This window comes from Apostichopus japonicus, chromosome 23, assembly GCF_037975245.1.
Source record: "Apostichopus japonicus isolate 1M-3 chromosome 23, ASM3797524v1, whole genome shotgun sequence".
NCBI lineage: Eukaryota > Metazoa > Echinodermata > Holothuroidea > Aspidochirotida > Stichopodidae > Apostichopus > Apostichopus japonicus.
In genome coordinates, this window is record NC_092583.1 from 17469279 (window position 1) to 17490085 (window position 20807).

The 20807-nt window shown below is 35.7% G+C and overlaps 1 protein-coding gene across 3 annotated transcripts; it reads right to left on the reverse strand.

The window, feature by feature from the left end:
• Positions 1 to 2312: 2312 nt before the first annotated feature.
• LOC139964755 (uncharacterized) lies at positions 2313 to 19795 on the reverse strand. Of its 3 annotated transcripts, none has more exons than XM_071966695.1 (15): positions 19657 to 19795; positions 18056 to 18473; positions 14863 to 15104; positions 13828 to 13977; positions 13358 to 13432; positions 12975 to 13088; positions 9213 to 9275; positions 7452 to 7511; positions 7188 to 7268; positions 6744 to 6839; positions 6257 to 6355; positions 5643 to 5729; positions 4969 to 5157; positions 4253 to 4459; positions 2313 to 3240 (listed from the first exon to the last, which is right to left on the reverse strand). In XM_071966695.1, the coding sequence occupies exons 2-15, from the start codon at positions 18418 to 18420 to the stop codon at positions 2705 to 2707; spliced, it is 2364 nt and encodes a 787-aa protein (XP_071822796.1). In that variant the 5' UTR covers positions 18421 to 18473; positions 19657 to 19795; the 3' UTR covers positions 2313 to 2704. The 3 variants fall into 3 exon arrangements, with proteins under 3 accessions (XP_071822796.1, XP_071822797.1, XP_071822798.1); XM_071966696.1 differs by having other exon boundaries at positions 19708 to 19786; XM_071966697.1 differs by lacking the exon at positions 9213 to 9275.
• Between the last annotated feature and the right edge of the window lie 1012 nt (positions 19796 to 20807).

The window sequence follows — 20807 nt, forward strand, 5'->3', positions numbered from 1 at the left end:
ATCAAATTAGGAGCATATAAAAATCTCATCTACATAATATACCTGTGGATAAACCACAATACGGCAAGAAATCTTACGATATAAATAAATAGCCTGAGTATCACATGTTAGGCCTAACCCGGGTTACTTGTGCATAGGTCAACTACTCAAAATGGATAAGGTAATGATGCCCCAGACCACAATCTTCATACGCTCACGAATTTCTCAAGTTTCCGGGGACATAATTGTCTACGAAGTTTTATTTTCAACTTCTTTGGTAGCAGACGATATACACGGGCTAGCAACTAGTGTAACAGAGGTTGAGTGGAGGGTGAAAAAAATAAAAATAAAACACATTGCCATCCAAGAAGTTTATTTTGAATCATTACTGAAGTGTAATTTTTAACATGAATATTTTTTATAAACTTAGTATGCGATAACTTGGCGATGCTCAGAGCACAAATGTAATCAACTGTCTGGTTATACTTGATGTGAAGCAAAAACCTCTGGTTCACCGAGCCACACTACCAAGAGTTGGTTCCTTCATTTTGAGCTAACGGAACATGAATGCTAATTAGTAACATCCTGAAAAAAGCTCATGCAGAGAGAAATTTCTGTTATTTTTACATTTGTCGCTTGATGGTAAGTGCAGTTCAGATTAAGTAAAGCATTGTGACTCCACTTCTCACCCTTTCACTGGCCCTTGAAGCCAGATAGCTACACCGGCCATGATAAGGTGAAAGGGATAGGAAGTTGATTTACTCTTCACACCATTAGTCAAATATATCTTCATTATAGGTGTCCATCAGTGGCAGAGCTAGGGGTATTGGTCAAGGGTGAGAATGGTCTGTAGGGGCGCTTTCAACACTATGGTCGGGGCGGAGTGTACAGAAATTTTTGAGTCAAGATACTCCCTAGATCGCCGAAAATGTTCCTTTCCAGGCCTTGCTAATTTGCAGATAAACGAAGAATAAAATAGGTATCATCGCCATTTGTGATAACTCGGAAGTTTATATGGGTGTTGAAAGTACATGCACTTTTTCACAATCCCTGTAGTATCTTTGTGGGTGCTCATGTTTTCGTAGGCTGACACAATGCCTATTGTGCCTATTATGTATTCTGGACCTGTAAATGCCAACAATACCACATCTTGTCAGAAAATTATACATAAAATTATACACCAACAAAATGTGACAAATGTCAATAGGGAGATTAGAGCGCAATACAAAAGTAAATAATCGCGAATAAGTAAAAAGCGGTAAAAAGCTGAAAAGGGCGCCAGCAGTCCATTTGAGTCCGTCAGGGGGGCATCTGCCCCCCCCCCCCCCCCGCCTGACTGTATGGACGCTCTGCCACTCAGAGCAGCTGGAGTCGTTGTAGTAATTAAATGAAAAGGTATATAAAGATAAAAATCATACAATTTTTACTTAATCATTCTGTCCTTCATTTGCATCCAAAAACTAAAACTTTTATATTTGCTGCAGTAAAAGAGGACTCCAGCCTACTAGTAATATGCATCATTAGTAAGAATCTAGATGCTAGATGGATCATTGAATCAAACCTTTTTTTATTTGTGTGTGTCATGGAGCTAATCCTTTTGTCAAAGTGAATGTAGAATTGATGTTCTTGGTAACGAAAGCACTCCCATTTTACAATAATAACAGCAAGCCATGAAAACACACTTCCTTCTTATATATATATATATATATATATATATATATATATATAAATTGTAAACAAATATGAGTAGCATAAAATGTGAAAAAAAATAACATAAAATTTGCTTCATTGATTTTATATTATTCAATGAATAATTCAAAGAGTATAATTATTATAAGCACATTTCAGAAAACCTGATATTTATTTCATTGCAAATATCACATTTCCATGATTATGAAACAGCTTCAAGATTTTAGTACAACATGTTAATATTAAAATAATTACAGAAGTAAAAGCCAGATACACAAACAAAAAGTTGAGCATTTTTAAAATACTATAACTAGAGCAAAATGTCTAAAGGTCTTAACATGTTGATTCACAAACATCAGAACTAAGGCAACTAGTTATTGTAAATATTCGTATGCAATAATGTATCATATAAGGAAAGTATTGTTGTCTCCTCTTAGTATTCTGAAAGAATTACATCAAAGATATAGATCACATCATGTTATATTTTCCAAAGTTGATATTTAGTATCAGTCGCAGAGAACATAATCAGTATTGTTTCATCATATTGATGAAGTTATATGTTTTGTGCCAATCACATTTATAAAACATCACACTTTGTTTAATACACATCACCATATGTCTGTTTTGGGGCAGCAAGGGAGCTCGGCTGGTGTCTGTTTTGGAAGACAATTGACTCGATTGAGATGAAGAACAACTACTTATTCTGCACAATTACCATTCAATTCTGCAGGACACGCAGAGCTGCATTAAATCAATCTATTGATAAAATTTTCCCCTCAAGTGAGCCGTATTTTGAGTTGTATATCTTGGTGAATTGAACCCTCAACCCCTCCCCCTGCATATCACACACACTATTATGAGCAAGCATCCCACTTTCATTCAAATAACTAATGAATTACTTGCTAGTTTAGATTTCAAAGACTATATCAAATAATGAAGCATAACCCTCAAATAACTAACTCTCAAGAGGGATATTCCAGGAATATTGGGAAATCCCCAAAACCCCTCCCCTCCCAAACAAAAGCTCTTCAAAGTATTAAGTTTTTGTGTTGCCGGATGTAAAATAAACTTTTTTCATCAGCCCAGTTATAGCTGGACTAACCTGACATACCAAAACAGTTTTAGGATCTGGAACTTTCTGATCATTTTCTTTCTTTTCTGCCTTCAACGCTTCTGCCTTCAACGCTTCTGCCTTCAACGCCTGATTTGTTGAACGTCTAACAGAAGTAAGAATGTCACACAGATGCTCACTCATGTACTTTTCCTTGAAGCATTTGTAGAGATGTTGTACATAGATGGTTCCTCTCTTTGGCTGACGAGCGCTAGAGTAACCTGGTACGGTGCTCAAGCAGACACAGAAGTCCCCTTCGTCGGCCCATAGCTTGCTCAACTTTGCAGTTAGTCCCATACTTTCTGGACCATCTTCACCATCTGCTGCCAACTCGTTCTCATCATCGCTCTCGACAACTTTGAAATGTTGAAATTCCACACCAGAACTTCGGAGGCAAGTGTTAATGAAAAATATCTTTGGCTTTCCTGCCAGAGCCTTGCAGTTTAGAGGTTTGAAAGGTGCTAAGTAAAAAAGAAGGAAATATGGCAGAAATTAAACATTGACTGAAATAATGGAGAATGTTAAAGAAAATGATATATTTATTAAATCTTTGCACATTATCTAGTTGCGGTAGAGTATCCTTATAGAATGGTATAAATAAGTTTCAAAGGAGTGGCTCTCTCTCTTATCCGAAGGCACCAGCCTGTCTGTTACGCCACGTTAAAATAACTATGAGGTCTGCCTACCCCTGCAATTGTTGTACTAAATATTACCAACGCATCTGTGTTTGACTCTTACTTGCTTCTCTTTTGCTACCACTTTTTGGACCGATTCTCTTTGGACATATTCAAGTTCCTGAACTGTTATTTACTTTACGCTTTCCTGAAACTTCCAGACACACCCTCTATATAAATTTAGCGATCCCCGACTTCCCTGGGATTTGACACCCCGACAAGGATCCCAGCAGCAGCTGGCCAAGTATCAGTAAGTAATGTATTAATGCTAAGTTGTTTGTTTTCACCAAGAGACACTGAATAGATACATTTTAAATAACAAACTACTTCTCTACTTTCTTGTGTCCATTTCCCCAATTCATAGTAGCTGCACTTCGTAACAATATATGCTATCTATCTATGCTATCAATGATATCTATGCCATCTATTCTATCTGTATATATGTCTGTCATCATTTGTATGTATATATATATATATAAACATATATATATATATATATATAAACATATATATATGTATATATATAAACTTATATATGTATATATATATTTATATATATATATATATTTTTTATATATATATATGTATAAATATATAAATATATATCTATATATACTTCTATAAAAATATATATATATATATATATATATATATATATATATTTATGTACATATATATATGTATATTTATAAATATATTCATATATATAGATATAAATATGACACCATCTTCTCAGGGACTTGATTTATTTACCACTTAATGTTTAATGATATCTTACAGATATGTCATCAAGACTTACTGAATAGATCCTGTATTATGAATGTTTCATCATCACTTGTAATGAAGGATTTTCCATCTCCGTGAGAGCAGACGAAGCAGATGAAACAATCTCCATAAGCTTTCTGGGCCATCTGTTCTATTTCGTATTTTGTTTGTGCATGAGTCAGATTGCATTTTTCTACTACAACAAATTCCAGTACATCCTCAAATAATTCTTTCAGCATTTCTGAAACACCAATAATGAGAGATGAAAAATTTTCTAATGAGATCTGGTAACCAGAATGCAAAAACGCATTGTGGTTTCGAAGATGTAACATGAGCAGTTTTCTTCATGAATCTGACGTAATGTATAGTGAGGGTGTACAAGTTTACAAGGGTTTCACGATTTGACCTCTGATGACTCCAAATGACCTTTGACTTCCACAAAAAACAATAGGCTTCTTTAACTCAATGTGGTACTTCTACACACTAAATTAGAGGTCAGCCCAAACTCCCAGTATAGAGTAATTGTGATTACAAGGTTTTCACAATTTGACCCCAGCATGGGTGACCCCAAAGGACCTTTGCCCTCCACCAAAAACAAAAAGCTGCTAGTGCTCAATGTGGTTCTTCTACAGATTTAATATGAAATAGGTCTGACCTTCCCTTCTTGAGATATCCTGTTTACAAGCTGGGCATCACAAACGCACTCACACACACACACAAACGCATACATACAAACCTGGATTAACTTACCTATGTCATGTTCATTCCCCGGCCTTGCATTATGATTTTTAAATTTGTCGTACGTCAAGATGAGGCAGCAACCTCTAGGAATTTGATCCATACTATATCTCTCTTCCGAGTCTGTTCTTTGCACTGGAGTAGTCACAGGATGGATTACTGGAGATAAAATGGAGTCTGAACCTGAGTCTGAACTGGAGACTGAAAAGACATTTACAATAGGATAGATTATGTATATTCAGGCCATGATGTTATCATTAAAACAGATGGATACATTTCAAACTATCTTTTGACAATTCCAAATTTTAACAGCACTAATACTTGAATATTGCATTCTGCAAACACTGCTTAGGACAAATATCAAAGTCATACCTCTAGCAATGCCATATTAACTTCTATTACTATTACTGCAAACCATGCAGGAAATAGCAATGCGTGCTTGTGCCCAGGCCAATTCTTATATGCAAAGTAGATAAATATGCTGGTGTTGTTGCATATAGCTAGAAAAGTTATATCATTTCCAAAAGCAGCGGACATTCTTGAGATATTTAAACCTGTCTGTCTACAAGTGTTTTCTTGTATGAGACCACACTTACCTCTGTACAGGTGCAGTGACCTTTAACCCATGCTGCAACTTTAAAGAACCAGTGATTGACAAAATAAGAAAATAATCTGTTACAACTTACCTTTAGATTCATTCGGAGTACTTTTGAGTTTATCGAGGTCTTTCTGGGTGTTCTCTGATCTTACAGTCATATTAAGATCACTAGATTCTGAAATAAAATCAACCAGAAAATGTTTCCAAATCACTAAACATCTGTGTTATGCTGAAAAAAAGTAGTTATCTCGAACAGCTGTTTGCAAGAAGAGATAATGAGGAATGGTTTCATATTGTAAACATGCTATTGATACTAGAATCCTATAACAACGCATTTAGGTGATTAGACTAGGATGAGGGCGCTCTATACGACTAACAAGACCTGTCATTCCTGAAAACGAATCAAACAGGAAAACGTGTCATGCTAATGCTTTACACTAATGAATTTTCAAACAATATTGTATAATTTCATGTAATAAATACATTATTATTCAGAAGGACCCTCCTGCACATTTAGTCCTATAATTTCCATAAAACAACAAATTGTATGATACACACTACCAACCAATAACCTGCCATTTATACAGAATTAATTTTAGGTATGCTAGTTGACTGTGAGGCCCAAAAGAGCTTAACTAATCAAATGACCATTAAGAGAAACAGGACAGCTTGAATAAGAATGGAAGAGATAGAATTTCATACTCAAGCCTGGTTTGGCTGATTCCATAGATGTGGGTAGTTCTGCATGTTCCATGTCACCAGAGGCAGCCATATTCATAGAAATATCCATATTCCTTACGCCTGTCAAAACACAAAAACAAACATGGTCATAGATACATTGAACTCATGCATGTTGAAGAATGCTTGGTCTAGAATTTTGTTTTCAAGTAAATTTAACAAAAATATGTCTTTATTATGAATTTTACTGTACATATACAGTAGTATACAGGTACTGGTATACAGCCCTTGCACCCTGTGTCTATCAGGGACAAGTGGGAGTAAGTGTAATGAATTCTCATTTTTATCATATAGTTAAGGCATAATAAAGGCTCCAAAAGCGAGGGCCTTGTCCAAAAACTGATACTGGGCCAGGTTTTAGGTCTGACTCTCAATACCACTACATCAGACAACAATACTATGAGGCCTATATATTATGATGTCAATAGGCACTGAATTTATAATGTCATACTTGCTGCCAAAGAACCGATCTCAAAGCCGTTGTTTGTAGCACTCAGTTTCTCAGGAGTGAGAAGGGAATCTTCACTTGACGTATCTTGCTCCGATTCTATTTAAAACAAAAGAGATAAACATAATTAAGACTTAGTTAAGAATCCTTAACTGTATCAGAAACTGTAGAAAGAGGGAAATGAGGGAAGATTGCTGAGTCAAACATATTCATCCTAATCAAGTGTGTGGACCTGGCTAAAACCACACAACCAGTTACATGACATGTAATGCATATACAGACTTCATATTAACACTCAGTTCATTTGTCATTAGTACATTGTTACCATTTCTACAAAACAATTACAGCTTCCAATTTGACCCTATGCCCCCTTCCTCACCCCACCCCACCCCCCCCCCATCCACAAAACAAATTGATTCCAATCATTACATTACATCTTTATCTCACCTAGCTGGAGTTTGTGGGTTTCTTCAGGTTGGTAGGCTTTGCTGCATTCTTCTTTTGCTAGCTTTGCAGTAGAAGGTTTTCCTTGAAAAGCAAAGGATGAAATCAAATTCATTTTGTACACTGGAAAGCAAAGGTTAATTCTATTTTGCATGGCTGACATATCCTTGTGTATTGAGGTTATTTAAATCTAAACTCCTTGAGTTTTTAAAATTTCAATGAAAGGGATAAAACAAAAGAAAACGGGGAAAAAATTAATATCCTTACCAGGGTTTGCGTCAAGATTGGAAGTCGCATTTATTTGATATTCAGTTCCACTGCTGGATGCTTTAGTAAGAAGAGAAAAATGACCACGGGTTATTAACGGTTCTCTCTCTGTTAATAGCTGTCAAGCTTAATCATCTAACATACTTTTTCCAGTTTTCAAAACACATTAACACAAAGAATATGTGTTTTTTTTGTAACAGCTTGGCCAAAATTTTTCTGATTTTAAAGTTAGTATCCTAAATTTGACTTGGGTATAAAAATGCAATTAGAACATTATCAGCTGAAACAATTGAGTGTAAAGGGCTTACAGTGAAACCTAATCAATCAAGACCTAGCATATCCAACCATTCATAATTCTACAGTACAGCACATGTTCCATGCTGTTTGTTTTACAAACATTCACCCAAGGTGAAAAAAGAAAATAACCCAGACACAAATGCTGTGAAAAGTTACATGTCGAAGAACTTTACACAGACTGGATCCTTGAAACGTGTAAACCTGAAGAATTCCCACAACAAATCTAGAGATTATTGCTCAAATCCAGGAGATTTTAAAATGTTCTAAAGTCAACATAAGACCCATAATTTCTATAATTTTTTCACTTTGTTTTAACAGTTTAGGCTCTTTGCATCATGTATGACATGGAGATCCTGGCCTCTATGAGCAGTGCACAGAACCGTGAGTCCCACAGTATAAATTAACTATGAGAGTTTGCAGGTATGTTTACAGGACTGGTATAAAACACAGTGTAGTTACCTAAACTATCACACAACTATCTGAATATTTGTACCCAGACAATCTCCGAGCCAGACATGTCCACACCTTTCTGTCTTTGTCCTTCTTCAGTTTATTCCCTACCCCCTTCCCCTAATCCTCTCTTTGTCCTCCACTGTTTATCTCCTACTGTACCTCTCCTCTTCCCCTGTTGGTTTCTATCTTTCTTCTCTCCATCCCTTGTCTACTAATCCCCTTACATCTATCTCTTTGTGTTCGCCATGCTCATTAACCTGTCTGTATTCTGTGCATGTTTTTGTTCCATCTGTTACTGTTACTTGTCATTTAGCCTTTGAAGAAGATCCTGCTAGGATCGAAACGTCAGGCCAACTTACTTTTACACATTCTCCTACACAGGCCCTTTAGTGGATAAGCAGTTTGCTAACAGTTTTATTTTATTTTAATTTAAAAAAAGAACAACTTTACATCCTATGATGTCTAAGTTCCGTCTCTCAAAGAGAGATCTCGGGGGCGACAAATTCGCCATTTAATGCTCACAGGTTGGCAATCAATATATTACTTCAAAGTGCATGAGGCTGCATGTGAGTTTAAAATGACATGATCTACACATATGATGATTGTGACATTTATGTTTGACTTCACAGATACAGATGCCGTTTTACAATTTTGCCCAAGAATAAAATATAACAAATGTTTGGAACAATATGTTATAATATATACATGTGATAGGAGCAAACAACTATCTTGAGAACTTAGTATTTAAAATAATGAACTTGTATAGACAGAGACTGGAGCACGGACATGTTTTTAATCTTCTTTTCATTGTCAAAATGTGGTTTTTTCCTGGAAAAATCTTCTTTAAGATCAATATTATTTTGATGAGAATCACAAAAAAATTGTTGAAGATCTCAAGATGGGAGCTACTGTATTTCTTCAGAGAAATTAAAATAACAAATTTGATATGGCCTTCTTTAAGTTTGGCCGTTAATTGACATATGTAAGGTATGGCTTGAAATGAGATCTTACAACATTCAGTTTTCTCTCCTGAACATTCAGAGTGTGTTCCTGATATTTCTTCTGAAGGATAAGCTGTATGTGAAATGAAGGAAATAATGGAATGATGAAATACAAACTATTAGCACTTAATGCATAGTTTATCAGAACCAGAATGCAAGAATGCATTGTGGTTCAATGATGCAACATGAGCGGTTTTCTTCATGTACAACTATTAGCACTTAATGCATGGTTTATCAGAACCAGAATGCAAAAATGCATTGTGGTTGGATGATGCAGCATGAGCAGTTTTCTTCATGTACAACTATTAGCACTTAATGCATGGTTTATCAGAACCAGAATGCCAAAATGCATTGTGGTTCAATGATGCAACAAGAGCGGTTTTCTTCATGTACAACTATTAGCACTTAATGCATGGGTTATCAGAACCAGAGTGCAAAAATTAATGCATTGTGGATGGATGATGCAACATGAGCGGTTTTCTTCATGTACAACTATTAGCACTTAATGCATGGTTTATCAGAATCAGAATGCAAAACTGCATTGTGGTTGGATGATGCAACATGAGCAGTTTTCTTCATGTACAACTATTAGCACTTAATGCATGGTTTATCAGAACCAGAATGCAAAAATGCATTGTGGTTCAATGATGCAACACGAGTGGCTTTCTTCATGTACAACTATTAGCACTTAATGCATGGGTTATCAGAATCAGAATGCAAAAATGCATTGTGGTTGGATGATGCAGCATGAGCAGTTTTCTTCATGTACAACTATTAGCACTTAATGCATGGTTTATCAGAACCAGAATGCCAAAATGCATTGTGGTTCAATGATGCAACAAGAGCGGTTTTCTTCATGTACAACTATTAGCACTTAATGCATGGGTTATCAGAACCAGAGTGCAAAAATTAATGCATTGTGGATGGATGATGCAACATGAGCGGTTTTCTTCATGTACAACTATTAGCACTTAATGCATGGTTTATCAGAATCAGAATGCAAAACTGCATTGTGGTTGGATGATGCAACATGAGCAGTTTTCTTCATGTACAACTATTAGCACTTAATGCATGGTTTATCAGAACCAGAATGCAAAAATGCATTGTGGTTCAATGATGCAACACGAGTGGCTTTCTTCATGTACAACTATTAGCACTTAATGCATGGGTTATCAGAATCAGAATGCAAAAATGCATTGTGGTTGGATGATGCAGCATGAGCAGTTTTCTTCATGTACAACTATTAGCACTTAATGCATGGTTTATCAGAACCAGAATGCCAAAATGCATTGTGGTTCAATGATGCAACAAGAGCGGTTTTCTTCATGTACAACTATTAGCACTTAATGCATGGGTTATCAGAACCAGAATGCAAAAATTTATGCATTGTGGATGGATGATGCAACATGAGCAGTTTTCTTCATGTACAACTATTAGCACTTAATGCATGGTTTATCAGAACCAGAATGCCAAAATGCATTGTGGTTCAATGATGCAACAAGAGCGGTATTCTTCATGTACAACTATTAGCACTTAATGCATGTGTTATCAGAACCAGAATGCAAAAATTAATGCATTGTGGATGGATGATGCAACATGAGCGGTTTTCTTCATGTACAACTATTAGCACTTAATGCATGGTTTATCAGAACCAGAATGCAAAAATGCATTGTGGTTCAATGATGCAACACGAGTGGCTTTCTTCATGTACAACTATTAGCACTTAATGCATGGGTTATCAGAATCAGAATGCAAAAATGCATTGTGGTTGGATGATGCAGCATGAGCAGTTTTCTTCATGTACAACTATTAGCACTTAATGCATGGTTTATCAGAACCAGAATGCCAAAATGCATTGTGGTTCAATGATGCAACAAGAGCGGTTTTCTTCATGTACAACTATTAGCACTTAATGCATGGGTTATCAGAACCAGAGTGCAAAAATTAATGCATTGTGGATGGATGATGCAACATGAGCGGTTTTCTTCATGTACAACTATTAGCACTTAATGCATGGTTTATCAGAATCAGAATGCAAAACTGCATTGTGGTTGGATGATGCAACATGAGCAGTTTTCTTCATGTACAACTATTAGCACTTAATGCATGGTTTATCAGAACCAGAATGCAAAAATGCATTGTGGTTCAATGATGCAACACGAGTGGCTTTCTTCATGTACAACTATTAGCACTTAATGCATGGGTTATCAGAATCAGAATGCAAAAATGCATTGTGGTTGGATGATGCAGCATGAGCAGTTTTCTTCATGTACAACTATTAGCACTTAATGCATGGTTTATCAGAACCAGAATGCCAAAATGCATTGTGGTTCAATGATGCAACAAGAGCGGTTTTCTTCATGTACAACTATTAGCACTTAATGCATGGGTTATCAGAACCAGAATGCAAAAATTTATGCATTGTGGATGGATGATGCAACATGAGCAGTTTTCTTCATGTACAACTATTAGCACTTAATGCATGGTTTATCAGAACCAGAATGCCAAAATGCATTGTGGTTCAATGATGCAACAAGAGCGGTATTCTTCATGTACAACTATTAGCACTTAATGCATGGGTTATCAGAACCAGAATGCAAAAATTAATGCATTGTGGATGGATGATGCAACATGAGCGGTTTTCTTCATGTACAACTATTAGCACTTAATGCATGGTTTATCAGAACCAGAATGCAAAACTGCATTGTGGTTGGATGATGCAACATGAGCAGTTTTCTTCATGTACAACTATTAGCACTTAATGCATGGTTTATCAGAACCAGAATGCAAAAATGCATTGTGGTTCAATGATGCAACACGAGTGGCTTTCTTCATGTACAACTATTAGCACTTAATGCATGGGTTATCAGAACCAAAATGCAAAAATACATTGTGGTTTGACCTCTAATGACTCCAAATGACCTTTGACCTCCACCAAAAACAATAGGCTTCTTTAACTCAATGTGGTACGACTACACTAAATTAGAGGTCCGTCCAAGCTTCCAGTATTTGAGTAATCGTTATTACAAGGTTTTCACAATTTGACCCCTGGTGACCCCAACGGACCTTTGCCCTACACCAAAAATAATAGGCTTCTTTTACAGGACAAAAATTTGAGCAGGACAAATGAATATGTATGAATGCTTAGAAGGGAGGAAGAAATCAGAGTTCATGGCAATGTCTAACTGGCTATTAACAGAAAATGTAGGTTAGGACCAAGACATGACAATGGACGTACCACTGGAAGAAATGACAATTAACTCACGGTCAACAAACGGACAATAAAAAATATTGTTGCATCTGAATAGCGGGACAACTGACATAGAAATAACTTACAGAACTAATGCATGAAACCCTTAAATGCTACCTTGTTGAAACTATTTTACAATCAAAATATGGAGAGTGTAAACTAATGTCAGTGAGAGGTTAACTGGGTTGGATTGGTTGCTTCAAGTGGAGTGTCTTTAATCAATAAAAGTTGCTATTTCCTGACACACACAGTTTTGGTGAAGCAGATAAGTAGGCTACAGTGTGTCAGTTACATTGTACCCTGTACCCCCCTCCCCCTTAACCCCTCTCCCTCCCACACACAACTTTATCTAAATTCTTCATCATCCTCTACCAAATGAAGATTGAACTTCTTTCACAGTATTGTTAAATTCAAACAGTGATCTTAACAATGTGATTTCTCCAGCTTTACCTATATCCGGTATCAAAATTAACATTTTTCGTAGCAGCTTTTTTCATATTAATTACTGTAATTATAACTAACCTGTTTTTGAGTCCAGGTCTTTACTGTCCTTGCTCTCTGACCCACCGCATGCACCCTGAACTAGAGCTGATAGTTTGAAATCATCTTTATATTCTGCTGAGCGTGAAGTGTTATCTAGAAAACAACAGAGTAATTATCAGTATGAGACGGTCCATAATTTGCCAAACAATGCTTTTGACAAGACAAACAAATGCTTTTCATGAGTAAAAAAAATCAAACAATGCTTTTGATGAGTCAACAGTCAAACAATGCTTTGGAAGAGTCAACAGTCATTCAATGCTTTTGATTGGTCAACATTCAAACAATGCTATTGATGAGTCAACATGCAAACAATGCTGGTTAAAATACTGAACACTCTCGATTAAACTGAAATGAAATCTTACTTGATAAACTTGCAGATAAATCGACTGGCCGCAGCAAGGCTTGGGTAGACCCTTTATCCTTCATGAGAAAATTACCTATCAAGCAGAAGGAAGAATGCCCTTAGACTGTTTTGATTGGCAACTTGCCAATGGCAAGCCTCAGCTACATATGACTTCTTCCCTCATCTAGAAAATTTCTATCAAACTAGTTCTGCACTTGGCTAAAACTATGCAGTAAGCTGGTATTTAATCTTTGACAGTTAAAAAAAAAACAAATCAAAAAAATCGAATCAAAAAACGATTTCTCACATTTTTGTGTAGAAATAATGTTTATTCATCAATATAAGTAAAATAAAAGTAGAAAGCATTGCATATAAAGGGCACTTTAGGAGACAGATATATTTCTACCAAGCTAGTGACCAAAAACAAGGATTTCCTACTGGGAGCTTTGGCTTAAAATGTTAGAGTCTGTTTCGAACTAATAATCATACCTTGGCCAACACTATTAAAAGTAGCTGACGAAGACGCCAAGGATGTATCTGTCACCCTTAACGCAGAAAACTGTGGATTAACTCCCCCAATGGAGCCATCTTTCTTGTCTTTTTCTTCAGTCAGTTTGTTTGCTTTCGGCAAATATGTTTCTAAAAATTGAAAATGACAACAAAAAAAGGAAGTATTTCTGTTATTTCTTATAGCCTGCTTGGATGATACCATACATTATTTATGTACACTGCTCCAGTATATCACAGAAGCATCAAGTCCAAGAGAGGAAGCACAGAACTGAATGCTGGGATGCCTGTTCTAAACAATTTTACAAATTACATCTAAACAGAGCAAAATGGTCATAGTTCAGCTCAGAACTTTTAGAGTATGTGGCTTTAAATATATTTGAGATATTTTTTAGTACATTTGAGATATACTTTTAGTACAATGACAACCATTTACTTACATGTACACCTATAATTTCGAAAAACATGGAAACACTTTTATGATATGTGCTAATTTGGATAGGATATTGTACAGCTAAGAAGGATCTGACTTAAAATAATTGGGACAAAGACCAAAACTTACGCTGAAATAGCAAATTAACTTCTGGGAGACACTATGGTTTAACAAAGTTACTACTGTATCAACTCAGAAAAGTAAAAACTACACAAATTACTTATATCACAAAGGTAACATGTTGAGGGCACACTTTTTAGATCTATAGTAATACAACAAAAAATGGATTTAAGCTGTCAGTCTTCTGATCAAATTTGTCAAAACAATCACAAAATGTCCTTTATTCAGAGCTTGATATTTACATTTGAGACTAAACATTGTACAGCAAATATACTCAGTTTACAGTGTGGGTAATGTGGGTACATGTGGGTAAATACGCTTCACTTTTTTTCTCCAAATCTAGGTTCATTAGATGACTTATTGAAAGCATGAATCTGAAAATATTCAAAACCAAGACTAATGAACCCTCACAAACATCGGCACAAAAACATAGATGAAAAGAACAAGCAAACTTTGAGGTTTACCTGCATATGTATCAACCGCTTGTGTCATCTTCTTACTGCCGACGATGTCGATAAGAGGTTTCAGATATGATATGTCTATTTCTGCAATCTCTCCAATGTTGATCAGCTTTGTAAACAAATCTAGAGCGTCTTCTACTTGTTGTTTATCTGCAGCTAAAAGATTACCTCTCAGTGAACAAAACTCAACCATTTTGCCTAAGTCCTCTTTTCTTGTGTATTGGTAAAGTTTGAACAAGAGGAGTCTGCAAACAAATAAATAAAATAGAAAGAGGACAACATGATTAGAAGATAAATAAAGTTAAAAGTTCAAGCAAGTTTTTCATCATAATTTGTCATTAAGTACTGTGCTCAAATCTATGAACAGGTTTTCTTCAAGCCTAACAGGGTTGTTTCAAGCCTAACAGGGTTGTTTCAAGCCTTACAGGGTTGTTTCAAGCCTTTGTTTTCTTTGTCACAAGTAGTATTTGGAATAGTTTTCAAGTATAATGCTTATAAACAAAGGCATAGACTGTGTTATCCTACTCAAAGACCTGTCCATGGATTGGTAGATGTACCAAAAGTATGGTGTAATGAGGCTTCAATCAATAGTATTGTTGTATATACAGTACTATTGAACATTTTCACTTTTATGTGCTTTTAAGACTAATTCTATGATTCTGTTCTCACTAGTTTAATAATTCAGCTTTGCTTATATGATAGTAATTAAGTTATGCATGGTGGGTTAGGGGGATAGGGGTTAGGGTTCACCCTTACCCTAACACATGGTGCTACATTCTGATGTCTCCACTGAGGGTTGCTATATGTCTAAGTTCAGTTAGGATAACAACTTTCTAGTTCCACCCAAGACACCCATAATGCATATATATAGTCACGCCAATGCACATCTACAGTTGTAATCATTGGTACCATGGCCTTCATAACCAGATCATAAGTGACAACAAACCATATGATGATTCCCTCTATTGCCATCCCAAACTTCCTTTGCCTCCAGCCGTATTGGATTATGGTTTGTGTGAACTCAGTTATAAACCCTTATCTAACACGAATATATTTGATAAGTATTCGATAAGTATTCAAAGACTTCCTTAGTATTCAGAAAATTTACCATATAACACACAGTACAAAATAAGTATTTGAATACCTGTTAGGTATTCGAATAGGTATTTGAGTAGCTTTTGGAATAGCTATTTGAATACTTAGCTCATTTACATATAAGTATTTGCTCATTTAAGTAATTCGGCTCTGACAAATACTTATCGTTATTCGAATACTTATTCGCTAGTATTCGGATACTTATTCGCTAGTATTCGAATACTTATTCGCTGGTATTCGAATACTTATTCGCTGGTATTCGAATACTTATTCGCTGGTATTCGAATACTTATTCGCTGGTATTCGAATACTTATTCGCTGGTATTCGAATACTTATTCGCTGGTATTCGAATACTTATTCGCTGGTATTCGAATACTTATTCGCTGGTATTCGAATACTTATTCGCTGGTATTCGAATACTTATTCGCTGGTATTCGAATACTTATTCGCTGGTATTCGAATACTTATTCGCTGGTATTCGAATACTTATTCGCTGGTATTCGAATACTTATTCGCTGGTATTCGAATACTTATTCGCTGGTATTCGAATACTTGTACGCTAATTAGTTATGTTATGAAGGCTTAACAGGTTTCTGAATACTTACTCGAATACTTATTGAATACTTGTATGCTAATCAGTTCCAAGTAAGGAGAGTTAGGAATTTGGCCAGCTAGTTGTCGTAGCTCCTTGATTAAAACTCTCCAAACAAATAATGAGAATAACCAGAATTCTGAAGAATGTTAAATTAAATGCACTTAATTTAAAAGTCTGTTCTGATGAGTTGGCCTGCTGGTGACATCAAGTATTCTACGACATCAGATCTTCCACATCAGATATTCCACGACATCAGTATAGTTGAAAACAATAAATGGTATTATGAATTTCCAATCCCAACAAAATATTATCCTTTAATTTTAATCAATGGTGTCGCTGGGTATCCTTCAGTAAAATAATATCAATATCCTCTGTAGTAAAATAATGTCCTGTATAATAATAGGTGTCCTTTATAATAAAATAGTTTCCCAGACTGTCAGTTGAATATCACAACTTCCATAAAATGATAAGGACTACAGTAACTTGAACTATGTAAATTAAGGTTTAAAACAAACTATCCAGCCATTAAACTATCTTTCTCTTCTTTTACAACTGCCTTGCTCAGATACTTATAGCCAACTTCCTAACTCCTTATACCCCTCACAAAACTCCCTTTGTTACTAAAATATATACACACAGACCCCATTTCCTGTAGGGGCTAATTTCCAGGAACAAGAAGATAGTTGCCTAGCAACCCAGAAGAGGTAGAAGTGTAGAGGTTTTAATCCACCCTTTTGCTGCCACAAGACAACATACAAATATACTGTACAAATGTATAGCCCCTCTGTACAGTGAGCACTACACAGTGCACTAATAAACAAGTAAAACTATGGTACAAAACAAAACTTTATGTAATAGCTGACCATCTTATAAAAGGAAATAAGTATTCGAATAGGCATTCCTTAGGTATTCAATGAAATAAGTATTCGAATACTTATTGGAATTGCTATATTTAGTATTCGATTAAGCATTCAAAGGAAAGAAGTATTTAAATACCTATTAGAATAGTTATTTTAAGTATTCAATTAGGTATTCTAAAGTCTGAATACTTAAATTTTTGAAATACCAACTATAAGGCTATTCGAATACTTAGCGAATACTTAATAGTTATTTGTTTTGGGTAAGGGAAGGTGAACTGCTACGTAGGAACTGTGTTGTTGTCTAACACTTGCAGTAACTATCTACTGTCCAAATACAGGAAATCTCGGTAAGATTACAAATGGAAACAAACAGTGTGATTTGATCTATTGGTCACCATCTCTTTCTTTTACCTAGAATATACATGACTGTGATCCCAATCATGAATTATGGGATGACATAGCAACTCTAAAGCTGTTTAAATCAGTTGCTTACTAGGGTTTTTAAACTTTCATACAGTCCAATATTTGATATTATGTTTCCTTCTCTCTTACTTATCATTACAATTAGTGTAAGTCTTCATAATAGCCTAACATTATATAAATTATACAAGACATAGGTTACCGCCTGTCAAGTTATCAACTCACCTGAAATTGGATATGTAAGATATGCTTCCATCTCTCCAAGCTGGTATTCCTTTGGGTTCCAGTATCGTTTTCTGTAACCTTTTCTTCCCAATGAGGTAAGTAATCTGTGACAACAATCTGACTTTTTTGGGCGAAAGAGATCCATTTCTGTTCATTTCGTAGAAAATGTCTCGAGCTGAAAGATCTCTCTTTTCTAGGAAACTTTCATCGTTCATGAATTCAAAACAGAGAAACTTTAACATTGGGACATCTTTTCCACCTATCTTTGAACCCAGTTTAAACAGCAAGTCAGCATAATCTTTCTCTGAAACAGTTGGCAATTCAGATATCTTAGCATCTGCCTCTATGTCCCCGGTTCCTGCCATGACTATATTCTGAACAATCAAGACCTGTTAGCCATAAACTGCACTTCCTGTATCTAGCCAGTAAATCATGTAAAAGGAAAGAAAATATTGAAACAATTAACATTCAGTTTGACTCTCTTTATTCCAGACAAAAACGATGAAAGCTTAAAAAGTATGGTACAGTGACAAAGAGTTTTACTAAATCTTTAATCGCTATAGCCCATGGACCCTGTCGCAATTTACAGTTTGCACTTGATATATATAATTGGTATTGCATCAAAAGCCTACAGTATATAGAGGTCAGTATGGCAGCCAGGATAGACATTTTAACATGTGAGACTAATTTGATTCTGTAGGATCATATAATAGTAATTGTGTATTATAATAGGGCCTACACACTTCTTCTTTATGTAAGAGATGCAACTCCTCAAGGTAGGCTAAGTATCATTGCTTCCTAATAGTTTGATAATGATCATAATGCCTAACTATAAACAATAAGTATACACATTGTTTACAATTTTGAAAAATAATTTTGAAATGTTGTTGGCCATTTACTACAAGGCTTAAGCATAGGCTTTCCCAATAATCCAAAAACTGAATGTAATAACATACAAAAAGACAAGTCCCATTCATAGCTTCTAACCCAGATCAACAACACATCAATTTAGTTGAAATTGTTAGCGTACAGTCATTCCTCCTATTGCAAGTTTGTCATAATCTGAATGCTTTTGTTTCTAAAACTTCCAGTGATGCGAAATGAAAAGAAAAACAATATTTTCTTTAAGCAGTATCCTGTAATTTTACTATACTGTTGTAAGTAGACAGCGCCATAATTATAGATGTTGGTATGCCATCATAAATCACGCTGACGATGATGCTACGAAAAGCACGCCCAGAATTTCTTCATTTTTTTTGTCAAAATATAAAAGGTATGTGCATCTTGCTAACATACTGCAAAGCCTTATATGCCTTGGCCTTTGTAGAAATAGATAACTCTATGCAGCAATGAGTAACAGTTGTTAGTTCAACGTATTAAGTGCGTCATATGCCTAGGCAATGATATTCTAAACTGTAAGTGGCAGTGTTACACGTTACACTTGATTTAGCCTATGCCTATAGCAAAGTGGACACTGACGGTTTATTTACCAATCATTCGTAGAGCTTGAACCCTAGTTATTGATAGCCTAAGCCACTAGTTGAACAAACTTTTACGATTCTACATGAACATATGAATATAAAATATTAAATGCAACAAACTTTTTAAATTCCTCGGTAGTGTTTGGATGTGAACAAAACGTCAAAACTTACTTCGCGATGCCTACCGCTGAACCAGATCGAGATCTGGTGATAGATGGGATTCCCCTTACCAAAGTGAAACTGCTAACGTTGTCACGATTGCGCAGAACGGAAGCTCGCCGTGTATGGCGGGCCATCAGTCTCAAATCGTGTGGAATCGACATACCGATTTAAATCGAAATATGCCAATTTCCTTTAACTTATACCAGTTTCTAGCAGCTTAAATTGATTTCTACCGATTTAAATTGACATATTATCGATTTAAACTGGCAGATGTCGATTTAAATTAACTGATCCCAGTTTAATTCGACATACCGTTGATTTAAATCGACATATGCCAATTTAAATCGATGATATGTCACATTAAATCGGTATTAGATATAGCAATATCATTTGACTTATACCAGTTTAAATCGACATATACCGATTTAAATCCATGATATGTAAAATAAATCGGTATATGTCAATTTAAATCGCCATACGCCATACTCCGTGATGGGTAATGATGTACAGCCAACCTTGTTCGATCCATTGTTGTCACAATCGCCATATACTGTTCATTCTGTCAGTACGGGTGTTTTGAAGAGAGACATGAAAGTTCACAGGTTCGGAATTGCCAGTTTTTCCATAATTAAACGGTCATCGCTACTGCATCCAAAGTTATTTTTATATTATTTATAAATATTGAGAATAAATTAGAGCTACCCGTGGCACATGGCAAACTGAAGATTAAGAAACAATCAATACAGGAAAACAAGAGATAAAGAAATCTGTAGACGAGATGAAGTAATTACCAGAGCAGATAGGGTTGCTGGAAAGATTTTCTGGTGGCGTAGAGTAACTATGTTGGCCTCTTTTTACATAAGCCTATGGTCCATGTTGGCCATGATGGTTGTGACCAGACACAATTAAATGCACTGGTGCCTTAAAGGCATTGAAGACTCGCCCCAAACCGTGTGTAGCCCTCTGAAGAAAGTGGACTTTCCGTTGCTTACAAGTGAAGGTTTCTTCTTGTCGCTACAAAATGCAGACAGTAATGAAACGTGGTACCTTGTTATCTTTATCTAGACCTGAGATGTCCATCGCTGCTATGTACACTGTGTTGTGGGTAT